Source organism: Eutrema salsugineum, unplaced genomic scaffold (genome assembly GCF_000478725.1).
Source record: "Eutrema salsugineum unplaced genomic scaffold, Eutsalg1_0 scaffold_10, whole genome shotgun sequence".
In the NCBI taxonomy this organism is placed as follows: domain Eukaryota; kingdom Viridiplantae; phylum Streptophyta; class Magnoliopsida; order Brassicales; family Brassicaceae; genus Eutrema; species Eutrema salsugineum.
The window spans coordinates 7,905,418-7,925,694 of record NW_006256908.1 but is presented as its reverse complement, the minus strand read 5'-3'; the positions used below and the strand labels follow the sequence as shown (position 1 = coordinate 7,925,694).

Sequence of the window (20,277 nt, the reverse complement as noted above, 5' to 3'; positions counted from 1 at the left end):
AAATTAATGATGTTCTCAGTTCTGATTCCTTTAGAGATAATTGGCCAAACAATTAGAGAATTTATGTTTACAAGATTTAAGTTCACAAGATTGGTAAAGTAATAATACAAATTTAAAATTAAGCAACTCACATTTCATCTTTTAATTAATTTTCTAAAATGCATTTCTCTTTTGTCATCTTTCTCCCTGCAATCTTCCCAGGCTAAACCTTTGATTCTTTATCTTCGGCTTTTTCCTTTTTTACAGGCAAAGACAAAAAAGGTGAAAGTACAGAAGTTGTTGAAACAATAAACAACATGTTGAAACACGATGATGTGGCACACATAGTTAAGGTAAAAATATAAAAATAGATTAACAAGGATATAAAATAAATAAGCAAAAACATGGCGCTGAAAAAATTTTGAGAAGATATATTCTATAATTTGTATACAGGTTAAATATAAGACGACACACTTCATAAATATGGAATATATACAAAAAATGTGTGCTACTAGTATACAAATAAAGTAAGAGCGATACTACTAGGATTAGCCGAAAACGTTCCGTTAACAAAAAACAGGATTAGCGAAAAATATTGAAAGAAAAACGAGTTGTTAGTGTCACCTCTTAGACGAGTCTATTTTACCTGTGTTGGGATGGGTGTGATTCTTATTTCTTAGGTTGTGCTCATAATTCGAAAAAATGAGGAAAGGCTAATTAAGTCGCTTGATCCTTTGTAAATGCGTAATTAAGATCTCTAGAGGTGTGTGACTCGTTGACAATGACATGGCACAAGAAGCTGAGCTAAGTAAATATACTCACAAATAGTAAAATCAGCCAACCCGTGGAGAATAGCAGATATGTTGATTTATTCCAATTTGTATCTATTTTCATTTCTCAATGTTGGACGACACACTTAATAAGTATGGTATACAATCAAACAAGGGAAATGTGTGGAGTTAAGGGTTTAAAAAGTGAAGATATTTAATGAAAGAAGTGTATAGTGTCGATTCTTAAGCGAATCGAGTCGTTAGAATACAATTTTGTGCATTTGACAGGTGTGATTCCGAGATTGTCTTCATAGCTTATTATCACAACAAAGATGAAAACCCCTTCAAAGTCTTTGCTTTTAAATGAGAGACGTGTGTAACTTGTTATGAGTACTAGAGAATTATTGGTGTCAGGCAAAGAAGTGTTTTAGAGCTGAGTGGATTAATATTAAACTTGAAAATAAATAAATAATTGACTACAGTAATTATACATATATAGTGTAAAGGGACCCCTGTGTAAATGTACGATTAATATTACAGTTCTAGAAAATGTGTTTATCTTCACGCTACAATATCTGAGGATAGTGGTGTCGGTATCTTTAGATGTTAATAAAAGGTGTTGTCGGTATCTTTGAAATTATTGCGTATTAGCATTGTTTTATCCCTAAAGGCACAAATTGTTCCTTACTTTCAAACGACATTCATTTTCTTCAGAACCTTTAATTATACGATTTTTTTTTCGAACAATCATTTAAATTTACACACACAAGTTGATAAAAAAAAAAAATTATATACACACACACACACAACTTATGTCTATACAATAGTAGTTACTAGTTATAATTTTAGTTACTTTTAAACAGATACGAACCTTTTTTAGTTTTGGTCGTACAAAAAAATTTGCTTGGCTATGAGGAAAAACTCACTTATATTATGATAAATACAATGCAAAACATGGGATTTATTGTTATGAAGATATAACTATAGCAATGAATTTAAAACTATATATCAACATTGCAGTATTGCAATTTTAGTAATGATATAATCATATAAAATTTACATGAAACGTACATATAAAAATTCAGTTATAGCAATGAAGTAAAAAGCAATGCAAATACCTGACCTGATTATTGAATATTTTAACAACTCATTTACTTTTATGGTTGGCGAGACATACTATATTTGGTTATATGCTTAAGGGATAAACTCCAATTAAAACCTTAGTCAAAATACAAAGATAGAAGTTTAGCGATGGAAATAAAAGTTGATGTGCAGTTTAATTAATATTGTGAAAATTTTTAGTCATGATGTAAGAATTACACCAACTTTACGTGTAAGTCATTCATAGTTTCACACACACATCAACTTCCTATATAAACCCAAACACATACCTCAGCAACCAAAAACAAACAAACCAACACATTAGTCCTTTGGAAAACAAAAATGGCGTTTGCGGTATCAAAACGAAACGCAATTATGGCGTTTCTGGTGACGCTACTATTAGTCGTCTCTGTTCCATTGTCTTCGTCCACACTACAACAAGATTTCATGCAGTGCCTCGTCGACAACTCAGACATCTCGTTCCCGATAACGGCGTCGTTTTTCTCCCCCGACCAAAACGCTACTCTGTTTAAAGAGGAGCTTGAGTCGACGGCACAGAATCTCCGTTACTTGACGCCGTCAAATCCGAAACCTGTGTTCATATTCGAGCCTTTGTACGAGACGCACGTTCAAGCAGCCGTCGTCTGCGCCAAGAAGCTGCAGCTTCACCTTCGTGTACGTAGCGGCGGCCACGACTACGAAGGGCTCTCCTTCGTCTCCGAGAACGAAACGCCGTTTGTGATTGTTGATCTGTCGAAGCTTAGACAGATCGACGTCGACTTGGACAGTAACAGCGCGTGGGCTCACGCAGGAGCCACCATTGGAGAGGTTTATTACAGGTAACGCTTACGTATTATTGTGCTATAATTTTTTCTAGGCTAGTTTTTCATTACAAGAAAGAAAAATTTGAAGCATAACACCAAATAAATTATATTGCGCTTAATATATAGTTAATTTTATTTCAGTAACCAAAAAAAATATGTGTCTTGATAATATTATTGATTTATTTGAGTAGAACTTATGTAATATTTTCACTGCAAATAGTAACTGAATTTTTGACGTTTTCAGCAAAAAAAAAAAAAACAGTTTTTAAAAGAAAGAAAGAAAAAAAGGTAGCTACGTTTTTGTTTTCTATAGCCTATTAATTGCCATTTGGAAAAAAATATTATAGTTCCTAACTTTGTTTTGGTGGATTCCCTAGAAACGTGGGTTGAAGGATTACTTATTTTCATTTCTTGTTTTTGTTACAAAGCATTGTAATTAGATCAACTTCAATTTCTTTTATCCATAAGATACTTTTGTCTAAAACCCATTAGATTAGTTATTCCATAAGATACTTTTAGGAGTAATATTTTATCATACCAAACAGAATGAGGTTTACACATAATTTATTGCCGATTCTGATGAAGAATCGCTTTCATAGCAAATGTCGATTTATTCCTTTCTGTTGTTTTATATGAGAACCGGTTCTTATTTAACCATTGTTGGAAACCAAATTAAAATAAAAGCCAAAAACCAACCACCATTGAGATTTCGGTTAACAAACCGGTTTTTCTTTGTGTGGTTTAAAAGGATCCAAGAGAAAAGCCAAACCCATGGTTTCCCGGCGGGTTTATGCTCCAGCCTCGGCGTCGGCGGCCACTTAGTCGGCGGAGCTTACGGTTCCATGATGCGAAAGTTCGGTCTCGGCGCTGACAATGTCCTCGACGCGAGAATCGTCGACGCCAACGGCAAGATCCTCGATCGCGCAGCGATGGGAGAGGACGTCTTCTGGGCGATTCGCGGTGGTGGCGGCGGAAGCTTCGGCGTGATCCTCGCCTGGAAAATCAAGCTCGTCCCGGTTCCGGCGATCGTGACGGTATTCACAGTCACGAAGACGCTTGAGCAAGACGGTACTAAGGTTTTGTACAAATGGCAACAAGTCGCAGACAAGCTTGACGAAGATCTCTTCATTCGCGTTATTATTCAGACGGCGGGCAAAACCACCAAAACCGGAAATCGAACCATCTCCACTTCGTACCAAGGCCAGTTTCTTGGGGACTCGAACCGGCTTTTGCAGGTATAGTGTGGGGTTGCGATTTTAATTTTGCAGAACTTATGGGTCTGGATTTTATTACAGTTCAAGACATAAAACTTTTAGATTTTACAGTTTCGACCCTGAATTTTTAAAACAGGTGATGCAGAAGAGTTTCCCTGAGCTAGGACTGACCAAGAAGGACTGCGTCGAGATGAGCTGGATCAAATCAGTGATGTACATTGCGGGATTTCCAAACAGTGCAGCACCGGAAGCTTTACTCGACGGAAAATCACTGTTCAAGAATCACTTCAAGGCCAAATCAGACTTTGTGAAAGAGCCAATTCCTGTAGAAGGCTTGGAAGGATTATGGAAGAAGCTTTTGCAGGAGGATTCTCCGTTGACGATATGGAACCCTTACGGAGGAATGATGGCGAGAATTGCAGAGTCAGAGATACCTTTCCCTCACAGGAACGGGACGTTGTTCAAGATTCAGTGGCTAACGACGTGGTCAGATGGGAAAGCGAGTGAGGCGAAGCATATGAAGTGGATGAGGGAAATGTATAGTTACATGGAGAAGTACGTGTCCAAGAATCCGAGAGCTGCGTATGTGAATTACAGGGATCTTGATTTGGGGGTGAACGAGGAAGAGAGTGATGCTAGAGAGTGGGGGAGTAAGTATTTCAAGGGGAATTTCGAGAGGTTGGTCAAGATTAAAGGTGAGTTTGATCCTGAGAATTTATTCAGGCATGAACAGAGTATTCCGACAAAGATTGGTTGATATGGAATGTACTTGTGTTGCTTTTAAATGGGTTTTAAGTAAAAAAAAAAATAATATGGATTTGGGTTTTTGTCATAGGGAGCATTTTTCATTGTGTTTTTCTGTCTTCTTGACATGACAGTATTTACTTATGGTGATGTGTTTGGCTTTGTCTGAAAATTGAACTTTTAATAGTTCTAATTTAATACACAAGAACCAGAGTAAAACAGGGGATTCCAATCAAACCATAACAGCTAGAGAATCTGAAAAGCAAGGATTCTCATCATGAACAACGGAATCATCTAACAACAGAGGTTTGTAAGAAATCAGATGTAAAAACTCGTTGTTCGTCGCTCAACAATGAGAACCACTTGGTAACCAGATTGGCTGAAGAAGAAAAGCTTTGGTCACCACAACCTGGAAGCACGATGGTTTTGCCTTGGAAGGCTATTGGGAAATCCAGCTGAAGCGTCTTCAAGAGGGAGCTCACAGTTGCTATCTGGACTGCAAAACCGGCTTTTAGTGTCGTCTCACACTGCAGAAATGCTGACAGCTTCTCTCTCAAATTTGAGATTCCTTCATTTTCATAGCCACCTGCATCCACTCCAATACTGGAACATCCAACCAAAAATAAGAGAGGATATCATGGATATAATTAACATCAGAATGGCCCATCTGTATATAAAGAGACAAGATGATTATATTACCTGCTAAGTTGCCCTAGAAGAGAGACGATTGAAACAGAAAGGTTCATTGGCAATGGCATTCCCAGCATCTTAAGCAGTGGAGCAACAATGTTCGCACTAGTCCAATTCCATTCCTGCATTTTTAGATATAACGATCAAATTGGTTCAATAGACAACAGAAGTTAGCAAAACATTGCGTGAAGGTTCGAAGAGCTCTTGAAAGATTCTCAAACTACATACCATGTAACAAGCAATAAGCTCCACCAATGACAGAATGTCACATAAAGTAACACTTTGATCCCTGGCCAATACGCACTGGAAATCTTTGTGTGCCGGCCTAAACTCGCTCTTCTCGGTCAAGCTCTGATGCAACTTATCATACTGAGTAAACTCCTGAATAATTTCCATGAGCATAGATGCCATAGCTTCCAGCGAGGAAGACCTGTCTGAGAATTGACACTTGTTCTGGCCCGGGTGAAACTTCGCATCTCCCTCCGCAGTACCAAAATGTCTGTTCTCTAGAAACATAACAATAGATTTCAACACTGAAATTGATATGGCATGCTCACTGGAGGACATCATTTTCTCGCCAGCAATGTAAGCAAAAACGTGAAGAATGGTCAGTGACATTGAGGTCTTCTCATGACTGCGCTTGTGCAGGATTTCAAAGGAAGCTTCACGGATAAATTTAACACGATCCAGTGCAGTACACATTGCCGCCAAGATGGCACTTCCAGCCACCAAATGATCTGTTAGAGCGATTCTGCTGAGGAGAGCTACATTTCCTCCATTCAGGGTGACAGGGATGCTTATATCAGATTCAGATGTTTCTGAGGATGTAACGCAATATAATACCCTCTGCTCGGAAAGGAGGTCCTGAAGAAGATTAAAGAGTTCTTCCAAAAGTTCCGAGAGAATACCTCTAGCTTCAATATTAGCCGTAACTACACAAATAAAATTCCAAGTTCAAGATCAAATCAAAAGCAGATTGATGTATTTGGTTTTGAGAAGAAAAAGAAAAGGAACATGGATTTCGGACATACCATCATATATATGCTTTGAGAAAGAATCCAAGCAGGAGCAAGAATCATCATTCAGAGTGTTCCCAATTTTCATCGAGGAAACCACAGAAAAGTTATGTAGCAGCAAGGTGAGGAACACACATACCCTTTCCCTGAAAAAAGAAAGTTCATACATTAGCGCCCAGATACTATTTTACTGATGGAGTAGAAAAAGGTAATATATCTCAACATCATGAATTGAAAAAGCATCAGAGAGCAGAATAACTTACTGGGCTAAAAGGTTTTCTTCCATTTTCAAAGAGAACAGAATAGCGGGCACTACCCACTGTACTGTAGTAACTGATGGGCATCGCTGAACACAATTGTTTGCAGCATGGAAAATTTTGATGATACTATTCTGGTCTTCAATATATGAAAACACCACAAAGTATTTAAGATTATGACCATGCAACGTTGATGATTCAGGGGGAGTTTTGACTGTCACTGAAGCATTCCAAATGTTGAGACTAGACGCTTCACTAGAATTTATGGTGTCACATAAATCCACGATATTACTAGCAACCAAGTCAGCAGGATTTTTGTCCTCATTCACGATCTCACCACCCAAAAGGTCTACCTGAGGAAGATCCGGGGACAGAAGCGATTCTCTTGCCATCCTGTAATAACTTTCTTCTTCCGGTTTATCCAAGTCCAGCAACTTCATATAATCTGTAGCAACAACGTCCCCCAGAAATAATGTTGCCGCATCATGTCCTTTAGCAGTAGACTGGCACATAGTTTTTCCAGTGACCTGTGTACCTCCAGCCTTATTACCTCGAGTCTTGGCTGAACGGTTAAACTCAAGAGAATTCTGCGTAATTTCCTTCTTCTCACAAGACACACTTCTTTTCTTGGCGATTGTACTGCAATTTGCAGAGGAACCACCTACTATATCCGGGACCAAGGTTTCATCCTCTTCTAAAGGCCTATATCCAGTTTCGACTACCATGGAGTGCAAGGTGCCCAGCTTCTCTACATTCTGTAAATTTTTCTTTTTATCATCAGATGACAGATGCTTACGGGACTCAACTGCCACTGACACTCTTTTTCTTTTTCGCGAGAGCTCGTTAACTACCTCATGACTATCTCTCTGACGCTTTTGAGGACAGTTTTCAGCTACCAAACAATGATTCCCATTTTTCCTGATATCGGTTATCCGAAACACACTTGATTTTGTTGGTTGGATATTCGGTTTATCTTTTGCTATTTCCGTTGAAGTAGTAATAGAGAACTGCTCTCTTCCCTGTGAGGCCAGCCTATCAGAAAAAGATGTCTCGCTGGAAATAACTCCAGAAGTCTGCGATTTTCTAGAGCCTCCAGTAGGAGACTCCAATTGAGAAATAGTACCTGAGACAGACTCACTCACGCCATGTCTGGATTTAGCAATTAACTGAGCAGAAAGCTTGCGAGCCTGCTCCTGAGAACCAGAGCTTGCTACCAACTGGCATCTTGCGTCAGAATGCTTTTCACCATTACGGTTCTTCTGGGATTGTGGCATCTGCGGTTTCATGCGGCCCTCCGCCTGCAAAGCATTAAAATGAAACATAAATAGACTAGTAAGAAAATTTAAATGATCAAAAACAGCAGCGTATAAAAGCGATATCATGTTGTCAATGATCCATGTTACGATAGAGGCCACTATTTCAAGGACTAGAAGAGATTAAATCTTTTCACCTTCTACTGTCAGATTCAATGTCGCTAACAACTTCAACGGACTAGAGCCTAAGTGCTCATACTCAGATAACTTCAACCGATTGTTCAGCTAAGTTTAAAATGTTTGCGCCACACGCATAAACAACCTAAGATATTCTCTCGGGAAGACCGTAGGCGTAAATAGACAACATGATTCTTTTTTATTTACCATGGCAATCACAAGCGATCCATCATGAACCTAAAGTCTGAAATCCGGTAACAAGGAAAGTAACTAATGTCAAAACATATCTTTGGTCATCAAGCCAATTTTCAAATTAGGATGAGAAAAAGTATAAAGTTATGGCATAAACAAACCTTGGCAAGACCAGCTCTACCTTCACAGTCTCTTGAAAACCCATCCAGTAGATTCATCCGATGTGTAAGACTACCGAACTCGAGTTTTAACCGACCCAGCTCTTCGGCCTGAATTTCCCTTCGAAATTTTTCAAACTCAGCCACTTTTTTAGAGTGTTTTGCACACTTCCTCTCAAACTTAATCTCTTTTTTCAAAAGCCTCACTTTAGCCTTTTCTATATCTCTGACTTTCTGAGGTGAAACAGAGCAAGTTTTGGTGGAAAGCTCATACATCTGTTCCCTAGCCTTTGCACTCTCCATATCTGCACGTTTTCTTTCTTTCAGTGTCTTTTGTTTTTCAAACTCAAGCTGCTTTTTTACAGTCTCAAGATTGGAGGTCAAAGTAAGCAAATCCGAACTAGTCTTAGTAGCGGTAGTTCTTAGAACCTCTAACTCGGAAAGATACTGATCAGCTTTCTTTCTCTCTGATTCTGCTTTCTTCCTCTCTGACTCTGTCTTCTGCCTCTCGGTTAGCAAATCCGAACTAGTCTTATGAGCGGTAGTTCTTAAAACCACCAACTCGGAAAGATATTGATCAGCTTTCTTTCTCTCTGATTCTGCTTTCTTCCTCTCTAACTCCGTCTTCTGCCTCTCGCTAGCAAGAAGATTTTTAACCACACTAATTTCCTGTTTCGCTACAAGATCGTCTGGCTTGATATCCTCATTTTTAACTATCAGAGCCTTCGTCTTGTTCAATTCTTTACAAACCTTTTCCCTCTCTTCTTCAGAATTATCTGCCCTTAATGTTTCTTCCTTAAGGAGGTCCTTCAGTTCATTGAACTTCTTTTCTCTGCTAGAAGCTTGATCCTGAAGAATTTTGATTTCTTCACTTTTTTCTTTAAGGTTTTGCTCTAACCTTTGTTGCAAAGACAATAACTCAGACTTCAAATCAGAGATTTCCTTCTCCAAAGATGCTTTTACCGCTGAATCATTTTCCTTAGTATCCCTGTTATCCGTCATTTCCCTAAGTTCTGTAAGATTTAAGCAGTGACCAGTTAAAAATCACAACAAGATTGAGAGCTATAGTTATGAAAACATCTTTCTACCCAAGCCACACAGCCAAGTCTTAAAGCATATAGGACATATCACTAGAAGTTAAAGTTAAATCATTCAATTATAATCGCCAAAGACTCGTCATTTGGAAGAATTAATGCTCCTCTAAAATAGATACTTGAGGCATACAACGATAATCTTCCCTAATGTTTATGGCTAACCTCAAAATAGCAAGGCATAAACAGGATCACCATCAAAAAGCAGCAAGCTACTAATCTGACACTAGCTACTTCGATAAAGTGACATACTTTTGCAGCGTTTACCAATATTTATCCCCTAACACCGTTTCAAAGTCCAATTTTTTAAAGCACCTAATATAGCTATCAGCAATACCAATATAGTTTTAATAAGAAGAAAGCCAAGAATTGTATCCACTTACTTTTCTCGAGATTGGCTTTCTCATCAATAGTGGCTGCCATGGCCTTCTGGAGAATATCTCGTGCTTCCTTACAACAATCACGCCTCCTCTTCATAGTTATGTACTTCCCTTGCCACTGAAATACAGTCGAAGGGGATTAAAAAACAAAAAACAAAAAACATTCTTTTGAGAAAATCACTAAAGACCCAAAAAGTATGAAATCGACTATTCAGGAAAAATTAAGTACCGCGAGGCAACAAGGGTTCCCTGGAGAAACCTCAGGTGGAGCATTGGCCGCCATTGCGGTAGAAATCCTCCGATTCTAGAACGAACTCTCACATATATGGAAAATTCCTCGCCATTAAACTGAGACGGAGCGATGAGAGAACCTAATTTCAAAAACCTTAAAACCCTAATTTCAGTGAGCAGAAGATCTGACTGCAGCGTTTGAGAAGAAGGTAGAGGAAGACCGCCAACAATTGGATACTGGGGAGGGAAGGTGCGTGAGTGTTGATTCTAAATTTTTTAACAAGGCCCAGCCCACTATATGTTATCTTTCTTGTATACTATAAAAGTATAAAGTATATATTGATGATTGTGGTTCTACTTAAATTTTACTAAATTGAAATTATTCCCGTTACGCCGTTTGCAATATCTTCTTCTTTTTTTTTGAAATTTTTGTGGCCACAAGGCCCACCGTTTGCAATATCTTCGATGTATGCATATTTGAGTTATAGATTAAATGATTCATAAAATATCATCATATCATGTCATTTTTCCCAAGTCATCCTATTGTAAATGTTATAGAACATTTATGTATAGGTTTTAATTGGATTTTGATGGAAAAATCATAATCATCAAATGCAGTGGCAGAGCTAGAAAACTATTTTATTGGGGGCAAAAATATTCAACTGGAGATATTTATGCTGTTTAGTGTGGGGGCAATTACCATTATTGTTAACAATTTAAACCAATTATTTTTTTTTATTGGGAGCAGTTGCCCCCCACTCATTCTACATGCATCCGCCACTGTCAAATGTTATTTTGCTTTGGTTATCAATTCAGGCAGAAAATGTAATATTACAAATATTAATTATTATTTTACAAATGATTACATGGTCATAAATTGTATGATAAATTAAACAGTACACTATTAAATTTTATCACTTATCTAATTTACTTGATAAACTCTTTCAAAATCAACAATCTCTTACATTGTTTTGACAAAAGTAATTTAGATCGAGTTTCATATATAACAGACTAGTAAATACTCGTAAAATTATCTTTTTCGTTTTCCAACTTAGTACTATTGCTCTCTTTTGGGGGCTTTTGTGGTGGGTAGAGTGCCAAACACTATGTCCCATAACGACGACGTTATACCAAATCCCTTGTCCTGAATCCTGAAGTGATGGTTCAAATGGTATTTCTGCAAAAATCATTTCAAAGAAAACATAACGAACAAGTCCACGGATACAGCTCTATAACCGATTATGTGGACTCTGTTCAGGTCTTAAGTTCGGATACAAAAGAAAAGAAAGATAATCCATGGTTTAAAGGACAAGGATTGCTTTACCTTGAGATTTTTGGTCACTGGTCTAGTTGGTTGGGCATGGTGAAGGTAGTAGTGAGTGACATCGTACATCACGTACCCGAGCAAGCCGCCTCCAAACAACGCTGGTGTGGTAGAAGGAGTTGCAAAAAGCTTCACAAGGTTCCAGAACTGGTGGGACACAAGAAAAGAAGACGGTTTAAGGTTTATTTGTGAAAACAGGTATAATGGTGGGACAGTGTAGATGATTAAAATGCATACAGGAAAGCATAAAATTGCCGTTGCGGTAGGAGGAAAGACAAGTCGAAGGTGGTCCATTGGGTGCTTGTGATGGCATCCATGAAGAAGATAGTGTGCAGTGTTTCCCCTGTAATGATTTTACAATAACATTAGCATCTGACCGGAATCAAATTTCCAGGAATTTCATCTAGTTGAAGTGAGTACTTATGAAATGAACAGAGAGGGAGAGAGTGTGTGTGTTTGTGACTAACCAGTAACTCTTCGTTTTTATGTGGAAAAGGAATCGGTGAAGAGTGTATTCTATAAACGTCCAGATAAATATTCCCAAGGCTACCATTGAAACGATTTCTGGAAGTGAACGGCCCATGCTTACTGACATGGAGATGCACCAGACTACAACTGGCAACCAAATGACAGGAATTGCCCACCAGACTGTAAGGGTCAAGAACTGTTCCATTGCAAATATGTCAGATGATAGTGATCAGAGGCTTATTTATTGACATTGCCTATTCTTGAAAAGTTTTTATGGATAACTGGAAAATGAGAAAGAAACAGATATACCTCCCAAAAGTCACTCTGGAAGAACCGAGGGCCTTCCTTTGTCACAATAGGTTGATGAACCCATTCCTCGTAAGCTTCTCCAAGATGACCAACCTGTAAAACAACGACCAAGAGGGGTTAGCAACGGGAAATGACTTTAATTAACTCTAAGAAATAAGAGAAAAAAAAAAAAAAGTCTCGAGGCAAAATTGACATAGACTATTTAAGTTGACATAAACAGTATTTACCTGAAATACAAGGGGCTTGTTAAGATCCACAGTGAATCCCTGAGCAACCATTTTGTAGACCTTTCACTGAACTGAAAAAAATAAAGCAAACAGGGATATCAATAAAAAGCTAGACATGGTGCAACGCTCTTACGTCTCTGCAACTCTTCACTAGTCTAATTCCCTTTTTTAGCTGAAATATTGTTATTCATAGCCTGAATCTTATGCATCACTTCTTAAAAAACAACATTGGTCTATTGATTAAGTTAAAGGTTATTGTTCTTGTATAGGATACCAAAACAAGGTATACAAATAATACTAACTGGTCCCACGACATTACCAAAAAAAATTGAAATCCTAGCACAGGGCACAAAATCAAGTGTTAGTTGAAATCCAAGGACCCACCACCAAATACATAAGCATCAAAAATATGCAAGGAAACAAAACACAAATCACACCAAAACTCACTATCTGCCAGGTTCTAAACATCAGTTCTTGTTTGCTTTGAGACACACAACCTAAGAAAAAAAAAACTCCTATGCCAGAACCATTAGAGAAAAAAAATGGGAACTATAGCTTAATCGAAGTTCTTCTCATTAAGCCATTCACGTGTGATTATTATACAACTCAAACGCAGTGGGGTTAACTGATAAAACATCTAACCTATAAAACTCTTACCAGTCCGAGACACCTTCCAATCTCCAACAATTAAGCATTTTCTTTGGCCAAATCAGCCTTCAACAATGCGTAAATCAAGTTCTGGAGACATATGATTCGTTGATTGAAGGATGGAACAAATATTCCGATATAAACACTTAACACCAACTCAAAAACAAACAACCTATCTATCCAATTCTCAATGTCGCAGAAAATGAAATCTATAAATCGAGGAGAAAACAAAACACGGATTCAAAAATCACCAAGCGACGAACGAGAGAGAGTAGAAAGCAACAATACCTAAATCGAGAAATGCCGGATCTCAGCGACTCTGACGAAACGACAGCCGTCGGAAGACGAGAGAACCGCCGGAGATTTTTGTTCGCCCTTATTTTCTGTGGTTTTTTGCGTTTTGGGGTGTATTTGATGGGGACAAGGAGGTCGGTGATTGTTTCGGTAAATACATCTTGTAGAGGAGCTGGATCGAATCTGGACCGTTGGTTTAGAGAGACGCCTTAGATCTCGGAGGAAGATTCAAAAGCCAACGAATCGTCGATTTCAAAAATCAAAACCAACGGCTGTGCCAGGTTGTTTCTCCTTTGGCTCTTCTCATAGATTAGCTGTAACATTGCACGTTGTAAAAAAAGCCATTTTAATTTTTCGGTCACAAAAGAAATTCAATGTAAAAGATAGAACCACTCATAGATTGTGCAGAAGAACATATGATTTTATCGTTAAAATATTTTTATAATTGATTGGATGTGTCTATCAAGAAAGAATAACAATGACTAGTAATGAGAAAGTTATATAATATTATTTGGACCCATTGGCTTACATAGCCTTCGTTCCCACTTGGAGTTCGGATCCTTGAGGAGATTAGTCTCCAACTCCAGTCAGGTTCAGGTTAGGTGGCATTGCCACTTGACCAAAGTGTCGTTATATAAAAATTATATTTGTTCCAAATATATTTTATGCATGTACAGCAATTGAACTGTATCGCATTTTTAAACCGTTTTTTCCGCACAACCAAAAAACAACCAAAAACGCTGTTACCATTCATATTTTTAATTTTTTTTGGTCGAAAATTATTTTCTTAATTTTATTTGACAAATACCATTCTTTCAATGCATATCTCAATATTTGGCATTTAAAAATCTCGAATCATTAGTGATTTGATGATTTATAATTCTCCAAAAATATTGTTTAGCTATTACGGACAACTTGAAAATTTCTCCAACCGGGCACAAATCATCTCACAAGTTGGCCAAAAATTTCGTGATCCTAGTCCTATTTTAAATATCGGGTTTATTTTTAGAGACTGTAAGTTCTTTTTCTATTGTATGTCGAGTCATTTGTCATGGTGTTTATGAATGCATGTGTTATGTGGGTAACTAAATCGTCATTTTCCAATTAGTATAGTCATGAAAATGATTAGTGAGTGATTACGCAAAAGTTGTTTGTGGTGGAAAATTTAAGAAACTGTGTGTTGTATTGTATATTTTTGATATGTGAAGTGTACCATCTGATACAATTAATTTTGTTTTAGCACTATATTAATTTTTTCGAATATTTTTACCTTTTTTAGCAAAATGCCTATATAAAGTCTATTATCTAAGTCCCTTTGGGGACATCCGATAAAAAAAAGTCTATTATCTACAGAAGAATATAATCACAGCTTATACATCGTAACGATCAATTGGTAAACCTGTTAATAGCCCCTGGCCACTGCGGTCCACTTTGCATGGCTAGTTGGCTACAATACAAAAGATGTAAATCATAAGCGGTAACCGGTTGTGCATCAATAGATTCAGTACAAAACAATTAATTCTAACCATTTTACAATATAACCCACGTGAAAGTTAATGATTATGAAGTCCCCATAAATATCTCTTTTTGAGTAAAAGTACTTACTTAAATCAAAGATTGGCCGCTAGGATAATAATAATAATCATACTTTTGATTGTTTATTGAGTAAAATCCACATTATTTGATATGATTGATTGATTAATATGCGTTTTTGGATTTTGATGCGGTCTCTTATGACGTAGAAATAGAATACTCCAACAATATGTGGCCAGTCACGTGAATAACCTCAGTTGGCCTCACTGTATTTAGCTTTGATAAAAAACATTTTTTTTTTGGCTAGAAGAAACAATAACATTTCTCTAATGCTTAAGATCCAAGATTTACCAAATATACGACTGAGAAAAAAAATTATACTCAACCAACTTTCATTTGAATTGTTTCAAAAAAACGAGACTAGTTCGAAGACATACTGGCGGGCCGGCGGCACGTGCTTTATCTTCTAAAAAAAGAACATGGTAATCATAACTCTCAACCCTAAACAAAAAAAAAAAACTCTCAACCTAATTATTGTTGTGTGTAGTGTATATATAAGTATTAAAGACCATAAGCAGCTTGATAATAAAACTGTTTCATTTCATAATTTGTTAAGACGTTTATGGGCACGTAGGATGTTTTTTCAACCAACTATGGAACTGTGGAAGTAGAGGGAGAGTGATCACCAACAAATTATAAACCATCTCATCTGCAACTACAATTGGTTATTTGATTTGGAAAAAAAAAATTATATTAAAAAAGACCTAATAATTAAAGTTTGTATAAGTATCAACTTTCAAGTGTGACAAGATCACAACAACTGATTTATATGATAAATTAATTAGTTTTGCAATCTATCCATCTTCCCTATCCTTTTCTACAGAACAGTCACTATTACAGCTCATTCCAAGACAGAGCAACCAACATTTGTTTTTTGGAAAGAAAAAACTAAATTAAATAGTGAACAAAAAGTTTCAATTTTACCTAAAAAATCCCTAAAAATTTAGCCTTCTTTTTTTTCTTCCTTTCGTATATAATCGGTGGTACCCTTCCAAATTCTCTAAACAACCCTCTTTTGTTTCTGATCATCGTCTCGAGAAACAAACGCAGAGGATTTCTCTCGCGAGCCCAAATCAATTCCATTCAAAAATAAAAATTCCCGGCAAAAATGAGAGAAATCCTTCATATACAAGGTGGACAATGCGGCAACCAAATCGGAGCCAAATTCTGGGAAGTGATCTGCAACGAGCACGGGATTGATCCGACGGGAAAGTACGTCGGCGACTCCGATCTGCAGCTGGAGCGAATCAATGTCTACTACAACGAGGCAAGTGGTGGAAGGTACGTACCACGTGCCGTCCTTATGGATCTGGAGCCTGGAACCATGGATTCCATCAGATCTGGCCCATTCGGACAGATTTTCCGGCCAGATAACTTCGTCTTCGGCCAGTCCGGCGCCGGAAACAACTGGGCCAAAGGTCATTACACCGAGGGAGCCGAATTGATCGATTCCGTGCTCGACGTTGTCAGAAAGGAGGCTGAGAATTGCGACTGCTTGCAGGGTAACAATCATTCATTCTCTCCCTCGATTCGAGGTTAAATCCGCTTTGTGCCTTTTCATTGTTGCCAAACGAATTGTATAGAGCTGTGAATTTGGTTTGTGTTCTTAATATTGAAGCGTTGAACGAATTATGCTTAGTGATGGAAATATACAAATCTATAGCTTTAATCTTTTGAAGAGAGGGCACTGTTGTGTCATGATGATTAGATTTTTTCAATTAGCAATTGGAAATACGAAATTGTAATTTAAAAACGTTTGTTTCGTTTTCCCCCTAATGCTTCCATAGACATCTTTGTCTGTTCTTCTAGTTCCATGATTTTAAAGAGTTTGCTGTAAATTTCTTGAACAGGGTTTCAAGTTTGCCACTCATTGGGTGGAGGAACTGGCTCTGGAATGGGAACACTTCTTATCTCCAAGATAAGGGAAGAGTATCCAGATCGTATGATGCTCACGTTTTCAGTATTCCCATCTCCTAAAGTCTCTGACACAGTCGTGGAGCCGTACAACGCTACTCTCTCCGTGCACCAGCTTGTCGAGAACGCTGACGAATGTATGGTTTTGGACAATGAAGCTCTCTACGATATCTGCTTCCGCACCTTGAAGCTAGCCACTCCAACTTGTAAGTCATGTCTAGTTGCGTTTAGAAGAATAATGTTTTAAAGCTTAATTATTTTGGAGATTAATTATGAGTTTACTGACTGGATTAGATTTTGAAGCCCTCGTCTTACCCTACGAAAATCTCAGAATAGGTTCGTCTAGAGTAAGGAGTAATAACTTGAAAATGATGTATTAAAGTAATCTAATTTAGATTTTACCTCTCAGCTTAATAAATAATTACAAGTGGAAGTGGTATTAGTTGAGTTGGTCTCCTGTCCTTGTCTCTTTTAAGACTAGACTAGTCTTAAATGTTCTCTTTTCTTATCACCAAGTCACTAACAAACAACTTCAATAAATTGGTTGACAGTTGATTTGCATCACGCATAAACTCTTATCTTATTATTAAAGATCAAAAGCATATGTAACACTAATCTTGTTTCTGCTTTGTTCATTCGCAGTTGGAGATCTAAACCACCTGATCTCTGCCACGATGAGCGGTGTCACATGCTGTCTTCGTTTCCCTGGTCAGCTTAACTCCGATCTCCGCAAGCTCGCGGTCAACCTCATCCCATTCCCTCGTCTCCATTTCTTCATGGTTGGTTTTGCACCTCTCACATCCCGTGGCTCGCAGCAATACCGAGCCTTATCAGTCCCCGAACTGACCCAACAAATGTGGGACGCCAAGAACATGATGTGTGCCGCTGACCCAAGACACGGACGTTACTTAACCGCATCAGCAATGTTCCGTGGCAAAATGAGCACTAAAGAAGTGGACGAACAGATGATCAATGTCCAGAACAAAAACTCTTCATACTTTGTTGAATGGATCCCCAACAATGTCAAGTCCAGTGTCTGTGACATTCCTCCAAAGGGTCTCTCAATGGCATCCACTTTTATTGGTAACTCGACTTCGATCCAGGAGATGTTTAGGCGGGTGAGCGAGCAGTTCACGGCCATGTTCAGGAGAAAAGCTTTCTTGCATTGGTACACAGGAGAAGGTATGGACGAGATGGAGTTTACTGAAGCAGAGAGCAACATGAACGACCTTGTGGCTGAGTATCAGCAGTACCAGGATGCTACAGCCGATGAGGAATATGAAGAGGAGGATGAAGATGAAGAGCTCGCTGCTTGAGATTCTTAGATCTTTAATTGAGTTTTTACCAAAAGAATATTTTTTCCTCGTATTTCGCTGGCTTTGATTGCTCTTTGTCTGTTATTTACGGTATTGTTTTGGGTGTAAATTGTAATGAAAACTTAATTGTGGGTGTGTATGTAAACAGAGATGAGGTTCAAATGCTAAAATGCCATAAATCGCTGAAGAAAGAGCCCAATCCCATCGTTCGTATAATCAATTCCTTTTTGATTTTTTTTAAATAGCAAAAAGGTGGTTGTTTACTACCTGAATATTTCGTTAATTACAACAATACCTGGGTATTTGGAAAACCCATCCAACTAAAATCGGATTCGACCCACATTTCTTTGTATTTATCCTAATTTACTTTACCATTTTATCAGTTCCTGGAAAAAAAACCTCTATACAGTAATTGAAATTCGAAAAAAGATTTGAGAGAGTTTATCGGCGTAAAATCCGGCGAGTGTTGATAGAAGTTAACCGATTGCGTTCGTTTTATTTCCACTCCACCATCTACAACTTCCGTTTTAATCGATTTCTCCATCTTCGGTTCGTTACGACTTCTCCATGACTCGTGTGAAACAAAATGGCGTCGAGTATGAGTCAACTGAAAGTCGGAAAACGTTGCCTGAAACGGAATCGCATTCTCAAGCCGCAGCGAGAGAATCTGAAGTAAATCCTGAAGCCGCCGATAAAGAGAAAGGAAATATTCCTCAAGCCGTTGTAAACCCAAAGACAAGCGAAGATGTTTGTAGTTCAGAAATAGAAATGGAGAAGAAAACCTCTCCGAATCCTATCGAGGAGACCGCAGCCCAAAAAATCCCCACAGAAGATGAAACCGAAACGATAAACCCCATGGAAGAAGAAGAGGAGGCTGAGGGTGATGAAGCAGACGATGGAAAGGAGGAGGGTGAAGAAGAAGAGGAGGGAAAGGAGGGTGAAGAAGAAGAGGAGGGAAAGGAGGAGGGTGATGAAGAAGAGGAGGGAAAGGAGGAGGGTGATGAACAAGATTCGGGAAATGAAGAGGCTGATGAACAAGAGGAGGGAAATGATGAGGCTGAAGAAGAAGAGCAGGAGGCCGAAAAACAAGAGCAGGAGGCTGATGAAAAAGAGGATGAGGCTGAAGAACAAGAGCAGAAGGGTAAGAACAAGAGCAGGAGACTGGATGTTATCGAAGTAGAAGTGTCGGATGTTGCAGTTTATCTTGTTTTCTGGATGTTATGTTTTTCTTTTAAGTTGCAGGTTATGTTGTTTGCGGATGTTTAGTTTATGTTGTGGATTTTATGTTTGATATTCGAATTTGGACATTTGTTTGGATTTGGGACATATTAGGACAATAATGGTCAACTCTTTGGGATTTGGGACAATAAAGAACAACAAGGTTAAACGGTGTATGACAATAAAGAACAACAAGGTTAAACGGTGTAGGACAATAAAAGACAACAAGGTTCAACAAAGTAGTTCAATACAGGACAACAAAGTTAAACGATGTAGGACAATAAAGGACAACAAGATTCAACAAATTAGTACAATAAAGGACAACAAGGTTCAACAAAGTAGTTCAGTAAAGGATAACAAAGTAGTTCAATAAAGGAAAACATAGTTAAACGATGTAGGACAATAAAGGACAAAGGTTCAACAAACAAAGACAACGATGTAGGACAAGGTTCAACAAACAATCTTGAGCTTCAAACTTCCTTCGAGCAACTCTTCTTGGTCACAGCAGCCTCAAGAGCTTCAATTCTCGAGATAATGACATCAAACAAAGACTTCATCTCCTCTTGAGTTTATTTTACCATTTCAATCTCTTCAACTATAGCAACCATAAAAACAACCAAAGTACCTACATCCCCTATCTAACGCTGAATGGTCGGTTAAACAGCCAATTGGAGCAATTCCGTGGTGGCAAACCTTGGGAATTCCCATCTGTCTGGGACATGGAAGAATGGTGCGGACTCCATTAACTTCGGGCCCCCACCTGGTGGTCATGCCGTAATCCTTCGGCGGAAAAGCAGTCTTTTTTAGGAAGATTCCTTCTTCGACATTATCTTAATCTTGCGAAATTGCTCTGCGGCTGAAACCCTAAAAAAAGGAGGAAGTGCTCAGT

The 20,277-nt window shown here is 38.1% G+C and overlaps 4 protein-coding genes across 5 annotated transcripts; 2 read left to right on the top strand and 2 right to left on the bottom strand.

Moving 5' to 3' along the window:
* The first annotated feature begins 2,192 nt into the window (after nucleotides 1–2,192).
* LOC18027049 (berberine bridge enzyme-like 15) lies at nucleotides 2,193–4,727 on the top strand. Its single transcript, XM_006410568.2, has 3 exons — nucleotides 2,193–2,689; nucleotides 3,423–3,909; nucleotides 4,025–4,727. Exons 1-3 carry the CDS (start codon nucleotides 2,193–2,195, stop codon nucleotides 4,643–4,645), a joined length of 1,605 nt encoding a protein of 534 aa, XP_006410631.1. The 3' UTR covers nucleotides 4,646–4,727.
* Nucleotides 4,728–4,804: 77 nt separating this feature from the next.
* LOC18027047 lies at nucleotides 4,805–10,320 on the bottom strand. The gene is made up of 8 exons (XM_024160905.1): nucleotides 10,076–10,320; nucleotides 9,850–9,964; nucleotides 8,379–9,388; nucleotides 6,602–7,893; nucleotides 6,354–6,484; nucleotides 5,551–6,254; nucleotides 5,332–5,444; nucleotides 4,805–5,235 (listed from the first exon to the last, which is right to left on the bottom strand). Exons 1-8 carry the CDS (start codon nucleotides 10,127–10,129, stop codon nucleotides 4,923–4,925), a joined length of 3,732 nt encoding a protein of 1,243 aa, XP_024016673.1. The 5' UTR covers nucleotides 10,130–10,320; the 3' UTR covers nucleotides 4,805–4,922.
* A 605-nt stretch (nucleotides 10,321–10,925) lies between these two features.
* On the bottom strand, nucleotides 10,926–13,498 carry LOC18027046 (dihydroceramide fatty acyl 2-hydroxylase FAH1). The gene is made up of 7 exons (XM_024148037.1): nucleotides 13,342–13,498; nucleotides 12,406–12,476; nucleotides 12,179–12,271; nucleotides 11,869–12,065; nucleotides 11,639–11,744; nucleotides 11,402–11,548; nucleotides 10,926–11,254 (listed from the first exon to the last, which is right to left on the bottom strand). The coding sequence occupies exons 2-7, from the start codon at nucleotides 12,454–12,456 to the stop codon at nucleotides 11,135–11,137; spliced, it is 714 nt and encodes a 237-aa protein (XP_024003805.1). The 5' UTR covers nucleotides 12,457–12,476; nucleotides 13,342–13,498; the 3' UTR covers nucleotides 10,926–11,134.
* A 2,435-nt stretch (nucleotides 13,499–15,933) lies between these two features.
* LOC18027045 (tubulin beta chain) lies at nucleotides 15,934–18,361 on the top strand. Of its 2 annotated transcripts, none has more exons than XM_006410565.2 (3): nucleotides 15,934–16,475; nucleotides 16,791–17,060; nucleotides 17,497–18,361. In XM_006410565.2, the coding sequence occupies exons 1-3, from the start codon at nucleotides 16,049–16,051 to the stop codon at nucleotides 18,168–18,170; spliced, it is 1,371 nt and encodes a 456-aa protein (XP_006410628.1). In that variant the 5' UTR covers nucleotides 15,934–16,048; the 3' UTR covers nucleotides 18,171–18,361. The 2 variants fall into 2 exon arrangements, with proteins under 2 accessions (XP_006410628.1, XP_006410627.1); XM_006410564.2 differs by having other exon boundaries at nucleotides 15,939–16,442.
* The last annotated feature ends 1,916 nt before the right edge of the window (nucleotides 18,362–20,277 follow it).

What these genes read in the sequence shown, in the direction of transcription:
- LOC18027049 (XM_006410568.2), top strand. Translation starts at nt 2,193, where the DNA reads ATGGCGTTTGCGGTATCAAAACGAAACGCAATTATGGCGTTTCTGGTG. An exon ending in ATTGGAGAGGTTTATTACAG is followed by an intron (nt 2,690 to 3,422) that starts GTAACGCTTACG and finishes GTGGTTTAAAAG; the next exon opens with GATCCAAGAGAAAAGCCAAA. An exon ending in ACTCGAACCGGCTTTTGCAG is followed by an intron (nt 3,910 to 4,024) that starts GTATAGTGTGGG and finishes TTTTTAAAACAG; the next exon opens with GTGATGCAGAAGAGTTTCCC.
- LOC18027047 (XM_024160905.1), bottom strand. Translation starts at nt 10,129, where the DNA reads ATGGCGGCCAATGCTCCACCTGAGGTTTCTCCAGGGAACCCTTGTTGC. An exon ending in GTAGAGCTGGTCTTGCCAAG is followed by an intron (nt 7,894 to 8,378) that starts GTTTGTTTATGC and finishes AATGCTTTGCAG; the next exon opens with GCGGAGGGCCGCATGAAACC. An exon ending in CTCAAAGCATATATATGATG is followed by an intron (nt 6,255 to 6,353) that starts GTATGTCCGAAA and finishes TTATTTGTGTAG; the next exon opens with TTACGGCTAATATTGAAGCT.
- LOC18027046 (XM_024148037.1), bottom strand. Translation starts at nt 12,456, where the DNA reads ATGGTTGCTCAGGGATTCACTGTGGATCTTAACAAGCCCCTTGTATTT. An exon ending in TCCAGAGTGACTTTTGGGAG is followed by an intron (nt 12,066 to 12,178) that starts GTATATCTGTTT and finishes GCAATGGAACAG; the next exon opens with TTCTTGACCCTTACAGTCTG. An exon ending in CAGTGACCAAAAATCTCAAG is followed by an intron (nt 11,255 to 11,401) that starts GTAAAGCAATCC and finishes TGATTTTTGCAG; the next exon opens with AAATACCATTTGAACCATCA.
- LOC18027045 (XM_006410565.2), top strand. Translation starts at nt 16,049, where the DNA reads ATGAGAGAAATCCTTCATATACAAGGTGGACAATGCGGCAACCAAATC. An exon ending in ATTCTCTCCCTCGATTCGAG is followed by an intron (nt 16,476 to 16,790) that starts GTTAAATCCGCT and finishes TTTCTTGAACAG; the next exon opens with GGTTTCAAGTTTGCCACTCA. An exon ending in GAAGCTAGCCACTCCAACTT is followed by an intron (nt 17,061 to 17,496) that starts GTAAGTCATGTC and finishes GTTCATTCGCAG; the next exon opens with TTGGAGATCTAAACCACCTG.